At 36.1% G+C, this 7,694-nt stretch overlaps 1 protein-coding gene across 1 annotated transcript; it reads left to right on the forward strand.

Annotated features, from left to right (window-relative positions):
• The first annotated feature begins 3,652 nt into the window (after positions 1–3,652).
• ndufa7 (NADH:ubiquinone oxidoreductase subunit A7) lies at positions 3,653–7,694 on the forward strand. The gene is made up of 4 exons (XM_057841800.1): positions 3,653–3,754; positions 5,669–5,718; positions 6,141–6,278; positions 7,485–7,694. The coding sequence occupies exons 1-4, from the start codon at positions 3,704–3,706 to the stop codon at positions 7,570–7,572; spliced, it is 327 nt and encodes a 108-aa protein (XP_057697783.1). The 5' UTR covers positions 3,653–3,703; the 3' UTR covers positions 7,573–7,694.

Below are 7,694 nucleotides of genomic sequence, written 5' to 3' on the forward strand. Positions count from 1 at the left end.
TCTCTGGGTACTCCGTTTTTTCCCCACATTCCAAAAAGATGCATGCTAGGCTGATCGTACACTCTAAATTGTCCTCAAGGTATCACTGTGTGCACGGATGGTCTGCTTGTACCCTGCGATTGGCTGGCAACCGATTCAGAGTGTACCAGGCATACTGCCTATAGTTAGCTGGGATTGGCTCCAGTGCCCCCGTGACCCTCGTGAGGATAAGCGGCTTGGATAATGAAGGAATGAATGAAAGGTTTCACACATGCATTAGGCTACTGCATTACACAGGAACAAGGCATAAATGAGAAACTGATTTCCATTCAAAATTGTATTTTTTCACTGATTTACAAAATTCCATCTAAAATTTGTTTTCCCTCATTTCCTCAAATCTAAAACCAAAACCTCAATTTTAACTATTCAAGAATATAAGACATATTTTAAAACTGAAGATAATGTAACCATTGACGTTTTTTTTTATTACTTTTTTTAAATAATAAAGATATAAGTAAAATTAAAAATAAAAATTAAAAAAAGTACAAATGACTTACATTATGCACAGTGAAATGGAGTATGTATATTTTGAAGACAAAGCAAACATGGACCTTTTTTGTAATTATAAAGAAATAAAAAATAAGTAGCCTTAGATAAATGAACAAAAATAAGTCCAAAGTGCACATTAACATGGAAGATGTTCTGAACCTCCCAAATAAAATAAAATACAATAAAATAAACCTCATCAACTTTCCCTTTCTCTTAAAGATCTGATCAATTTTCCGTTGCATTGCCCCTTTATTTCAACAAGCTTGTTTTTTTCCCCTCTATTTGTTGTTCCCATAAAAAATAAAAATAAAGAAACGTGCATTTGAACCAAACAGAGCTAACTATCCATGCTGATCACATGTCATTATGTCGGCCAATTAAACGGACAGCAGAGTCCAGGTTTTTTTTTTGTTTTTGTTTTTTTGCTGCCTGCATTTGCAGGGCGAGGCAACTTGTCAGACGCTGGTAAGAACTACATAGAATAAATAATAAATATGGGCGGAAACGGATTACACTACACAAGGTCTTTATTAGGCTTGTTGTTAACCCTTGTATATGTAAATCTGATGTTAGTAGACTGTTCTTATTGGAGATGCATGTGTGGCGGCGTGGCAAGTTTTTTTGAAACATAGGGTTTTGACAGTTGCCGTCATATTTTCGGGATCAAAGCACCGTATGTCGGAACAGTGTTCCGGCCCAAAATCTCATGCTGGAACGCTGTTCCGGCCAACTTTGTCCCCTGCCTGTAGTGTCATTGAGTAAATGAATCAGTGCTTGGTTTTGACAGAATTCTCTTCAGCTAAAAGCAAAGTTGATAATTTAGGGCCAAAAAAAGGAAAAATCAACGCTAACCTTGGCCCAATGTCATGGACAGCTACAAATCAACCAAGAAGTCTTTTCTATTTATTGACTCAAACCTGAACTTTGAAAGGGCTATTACAACCTAAAAATCAGAATTATGGGGCTTCTGTCCCAACAAGAAATGGAAAAATATACATCCATGTATTTAACTATTTTAACAAAAAAAAAAAAAAAAAAGAAAAGAAAATGAACCAGGATGCTGCAGCCAGAGTCCTTACAAATGCAAGGAAACTCGACCGTATTACACCGGTCATAAAACCATTACACTGGCACCCTGTGAGTCAAAAGGTAGATTACAAAATCTTGCTGTTAGTCTAAAAAAAAAAACAACGGCCTGAGCCAAATACATATCTTGATTTGCTTGACCCCTACAAAGCATCCAGTCCCCTTAGGTCCTCTGTATTTTTTTTTCCAAGAAAAAGACAAGAAGAGTGAGGTATCATCCAGTTATTATGCTCCTCACCTCTGGAACACATTAACTGAAAAACTGAGGTGTGCTCACGATCAGCTCCACAGCCAAAATTGTTTAGTACAGCATAATCAAAACTAGTTGTATTGAGTTCATTTTGTCAACAATTATAGATTAGCTGAATTTTTCTTTTATCCCAGACAATTGTTATAGGTTGATTTGATATCCTGACATGTTTCGGCGAACATTTCTGCCTTCATCAGAGAGTCACTGGTGTTGGTGTGATGTGTCTTCATCACATGATGGATGAATGAACCAGGCCAGAGTCACCCGTATCGAAGAAAACAAACATCAGCGCTGGATCAGGGAGACCATTGAGATCCGCAAGCGGGGCCCGAGCACCATCAACAGGGACGAGGGGGCGTGCACGCGCTCTACTACCTGGACCAGCATCCTGGAAGAGTGAATGGTCAGCAGAGTGCGTGAATCGCCAGGTGAGTCACGCCTTCATCCATCAGCTGATAAAGATGCGTCACACCAACACCAGTGACTCTCTGATGAAGGGGGAAGTGTTCGCCGAAACATGTCAGCTAATCAAAACCACCTAAAACTACCGGTATTGTCTGGGATAAAAGAAAAATTCAACTAATAATCAAAACTGCCCTTATTGCTCCAAGACCCAATTGCGTGAATTTTTATCCATTTATTCGTCTTTTTATTTATATTTCCTGATCAGATTTTTTTGTTGTTTTAACTGTGTCTTGACGATTTGAATGTGATGTAAAAGCATTATGAACAGTATGAATGTGTTCAGTTGTGCTATACAAATAAATTTCCCTTGGCAAAATGCTCATTATTGTTTTGCCAGGCATTTATTGTGTTACTGTAGTATAGCGCTGAAATTGTACTATTTATGATGAAAAATCAGTCCTTCATAATGTTGTTTAAGTATTTGGTGGATTTACTTAATAACAAGGTTAAAGTGCAAAGACTAGTGCGCTCTTCTTCCTCATTATATTGTACATGTTGTTGGACTATTGTGGTCAGGAAGAGTGGGGTGGGTTGTCACATTTTTCACTTTCATCAATATCTTCCAATAAAGCTATCTTAGAATAATAATTCATCTATTTCACGGAAGCGTGGATTTTACATAATTTATCGTTTTTTTTTTTTTTAATCTTTATGTATTTATTTATTTTCACTCAAACTCTTTAATGGCGAAACTTTCATAATGTTAAAACATATTGTGTAAAAGCCTCCCAAAATAGTCAAGACCTTGAACTGTTGAAATTGCCCCCCTCCCCACACCCAAAAATTAATTCCCTCTTACTTGCAAAAATACAATACTGATATTTTGCAACACTGCCCTTTTGTGCTGGAGTTGCAGCAAGTTTGACAACCAACCCCGCTCTCCTCTATCAAGACAGGCAGCACAAGCATTTATCCAGTGCAAAGAATAATGAATACAAATAAAAACGTAGAAGAGAAGGGTAATCTTGTATTTGATCTGGTTGTCTAAAAGCTGGTGACTACATTTATGGAAAACCTTTTTTTAATCAATGTATCGTGGTGAATACATTGTAGACACCCAAAAAAAAATAATCATTGAACACAACCTCTTGTATTGCATGTTGGTCAACTGGCGTTTAGTCTAACGTCCTAACAACAGAATCCGAGGCAGGAACTTTAAAAAAGTTAAAAATAAATAAATAAATAAATAATTTTTAAAAAAATCATTTCAACGTCAATGCCTACCTTTTTCCCCCCCGAACATACCATCCGGAAGAGTCACCTTGGGTAAATGTGTGGTAATGTGCTTTCCACCTGAGCCACCAGGAGGCAGTAATGTACTGAGAAACGCAGTTGTTGAAGAGAAGAAGCTGGGTGTCCTTCACAACAGCAAAGATGGCGACCGCTACAAAAATTATTCAAAGGATTCGCAATTTTTTATCAGGGGTAAGCTTTTGAGAAATGTTTTTTGGATAAGGTTACTGCAAGACTTATCGTTCACAACATTGCTTTGAAATGTACCGATCCGAGATGTCTGACATGTTGAAATCAAGGGCGTATATTGAATTAAAGGGACGATATAACAGCATAACCTGCATGTACACTTTTTGCTGGGGACGGGACATTAATAAAACCAAACAGATTGGGTGAACGCCAAACGGGGGTCAGGGCTATATTTCTCACTAATATGAACCTAATTAATTGATACGCTAAATGATTAAAGCAAAATAAATCTGTATTGACTCATACTACCTTTTACACTGCAAATTTATACCATTTAATTCGATAATTGTTCTTAAATTTAGTCGAATAATTGTCTCCATCTTGTTTTGAGTGTTAAAGTCTAGTTGTCAGATTATTCCACTTTAAATTTATATTACTATTTGTTCTTGTTAAGCCCATACATCTGAAAGTTGGTCATTTTTTACCTAAATCAAGAAAAAATGCCTTCAAATACTGTTTTGAAAATATTTATTCTTGAATTAAGAACATTTCTGACAAAAAGTTTTTTAAGCTTAAACTTTTTGCTTAAAATAGTCTGTTAAGCTTGTTTTCAGATATATATTTTTCGTATTTCAAGAAATCTGAGTAAAATTTACTTGAAGCACCGTCAGATAATTTCACTTATTTCTAGTAGATTTACATTGAAAACAAGGGAATTTAGTCCCCCCCAGTTTTAAGAAGGTGGATTTTTGCAGTGCATATTTATTGGTTCAGGTGATACACCGTTCGGTTCAAACCTTTGTGTTCAAAACTACTAAAGATACATTTTGAAAACTTCCAGAATAAAAGTCTGGATTTTATTAGCAAATTTAAATTGCAATATTTGAACACAAATTATATTAACATACACAAGAATGGTTAATAATCTCTTAACTATCCAGGAATAAAACAATCTATACATTTGTCTTCATACCACTCACAATTGTCCGGCTAAATAAAATAAATATGATATAAAAAAAAAACTTCTTAGCCAGGGAATAACAAAAATAAAGAAAACTGGGTAGCCAAACTCATCAAAAAAATGAAAGCTCCTTTGGGCTGCTTTAAGACCACATAAATAAAATAAAAATGGGGAGTAATGGGGTAAACCTTGGTTCACTACATTTCTTACAGTTAATTAATGTTGACAGTAGAAAACATACAGGAGGATATTTCTCTCAAAGCAGCTTCCTCCTCGAGTTCGAGAACTTCGCACTGATTAATGTTATGCTAGCTCTGATGCAGGTCGGACTTTCAGTTGCAAAATTAGTGGTTTGTTCCCCACAGCCACAACATTGACGTCTCTTCTTTACATTACTTACATTGGCTGTTGCTGGTGGAAAAATAACTTCTAATATTCCTCATCTTCGAAAAGGGCGGAGGAGGTGGCCTGTTGTTGTTCTGTCGGGCTGAGTGTGAATGCGCGCATGTGTGTGGGGCTTGGGGGGTCAAGTTATTAGCCAATTAAACGTGCGTTTGAGGGAAAAAACGGACTGGCACATTCAGCAAGTGAAAAGGGGTCAATGTAAGTTTTAACATAATGAAAGTATGGCAATTCACTTCATAATGGTAGGGTCAATTCAATCCTTACAACATGTGGGAAGAGAATCTAAATTACCTCTATAACTTAAGTCATTATGCTAGCATAATGCAACTAAGGTTGCCTAAAAGTTGGTGGGGACAATTTGACCATCCTAAAAAGTTGGTAGCGTTATGCCGCTACCGTCCCTATGCAAACCTACGCCCTTGGCTGAATTAGCTTGGGAATGACTGTGTCCGTGTCAGACGAGATAAAAAACACTGAGCTGAATTTTAAAGTTTATAGAAATGCTAGCTCGCATTGCGGTTTTATTGTGACGTTATTTTGTATCATTACAGCGTGACCTTCAAAGTAAACTTCAACTGCGGTATGAAGAGATTGCAAAGAGGTGAGGTTATGATTCTGGTTAAATACAAGTCAATTAAGCATTACATTTGCATGCAAACAACCAGCATATTAAGCAATCTTTACAAAACTTAATTGTCAACATTCATCATCTGAATTAATGAATTATATTAATTTTAAAAATCATCTCATTGACTCAATTTAATACTCCAGATGAGGGAATGCCAACTGACTGGGCAAGAAGCATCTAATTGTTTTTATAGGCTTCAACTGGTTACAAACAGTTTGCAAGTTAGTTAATTTTGACATTTCAAGGTTATGAAATGTGGCATAAGACTACATTGTTATGTTTCTCAACAAGATGTGCTTAATGGCCTAAAAGGGGTCTTCATACAAATATTTCCTTAAGCGTTAAAGACTTTAACATTATTGTCTATATTATTTATGATTGCGGTCCTTTTCTAGGACGCAGCCACCACCTAAATTGGCTGTTGGGCCAAGCCACAAGTTTGCAGACAACTACTATTTTACCAGAGATGGACGCAGAGAATCCATGCCCGCCACCGTTGTCATGTCCTCACAGAAGGCGCTCGCTGCTGGCAGGTAAATGACTCAGACCTCTAATTTGGGATTTTTCATTGTTAGCAGCAACCTTTCATCCTACAAGTACATTTAACTGCTGTATGATAAACCTTTTCAAAATAAAATCAAACAACCCTGTCATTTTCTATTTAAAACAATGTTAAAAAAATAAAAAATAAATAAAAAGCTTAGAGGACAAGATTCTCACTTTCTATACTGTTTTGCCATACAAGTGAAAAAGTATTCAGCCACTTTAAAAAGATAAGTGATAAATTTGTGGTCTTTTCTAGGGATGTGCCGATCGCATATTTTTGCACCCGAATCTAAGTCACCTGATTTTGGGAATACCGATACCAAGTCCCGATCCAGTACCGGGAAAAAAAAAATGTCGTTTTTGTATTTGAACAAAAGTTCCAAAAATGTTACAGTACTATACTGTTTACAGTAGTTCCTCTTTCGCTTTTTCCAGGAATGTAAAAGTATAAAACATATATATTTTTCTTTTGGAAATACCATTGTATTTCTGGGTAATTTTGTTACTTTTTAGCCTTTAAGAAATGGAAAAAAAAATATATAGATTTTTTAATTTTAAGAACCCGATTTCTTTTCACCCGATTCCGATCCTCTGAAAAATGGTTCGATTTCTGATCACTTGATTGGATCGGGGACATCTCTAGTCCTTTCACAGTAGGATTGGCAAGGAAGCTTTATTAATATGCTATTGCACATTTCATACCAAATGTAACTCAATAGACTTTATATGAGTAAATGTATATTTAAAAGAATTTCAAAACAAAGGTAGAAAAGATATTGTTTATTTTTATTTCAACACGATTGTTAACTTTATGTCAGTGTACTGATATTGAACAGACATCATAAGTACTTATTGCCTACATTTCAATGACTTATATTATTATTATTATTGTTATCCTTATAACCTGGGGGTGAAAAAATACTGTATGGTCAGTAAAAATAAACTAGTCCTTTTCCGGGGCCTGTTAAATTGGAGTCAGATCACTATTGCCACAATTTAAATGTGTTTTAGGTTACAGAAAAATTTAAATGTTTCACCCCCCCGCCCCTCACACAACAACAAACTATTACCTGAAATGATCACAAGGCCCAATCATAGAATGGACAAGCTATATAGGTAATGCACGGGTCTATTAAAATTAAGCTAAACTAGTCATTTTAATAAAGTGTATGTCTCCAATTGTTGTCTCCCAGCCAAGGTGCTGCACCAGCTAAACTTCCAGTGACCCCCGGTGCAGTATACAGGGAACCAGAGCTCTCCACAGACCAGCCATACCTTTGAGGTTCAGCAAAAAACCTTCATGAGCATCATCAATTCGTCTGCCCCCAGAGTTTCTACTGAGATCTAATCAGTCTTGTGGTTGTAACTTGTACAATGAAGTTAAATAAAATTGTCTCTGTTTA

This window comes from Corythoichthys intestinalis, chromosome 7 (genome assembly GCF_030265065.1).
Source record: "Corythoichthys intestinalis isolate RoL2023-P3 chromosome 7, ASM3026506v1, whole genome shotgun sequence".
Lineage (NCBI taxonomy): Eukaryota > Metazoa > Chordata > Actinopteri > Syngnathiformes > Syngnathidae > Corythoichthys > Corythoichthys intestinalis.

Coding starts and splice junctions, on each gene's coding strand:
- ndufa7 (XM_057841800.1), top strand. CDS start 3,704: ATGGCGACCGCTACAAAAATTATTCAAAGGATTCGCAATTTTTTATCA. Junction 3,755..5,668: donor TTCGCAATTTTTTATCAGGG/GTAAGCTTTTGA, acceptor GTATCATTACAG/CGTGACCTTCAAAGTAAACT. Junction 6,279..7,484: donor AAGGCGCTCGCTGCTGGCAG/GTAAATGACTCA, acceptor GTTGTCTCCCAG/CCAAGGTGCTGCACCAGCTA.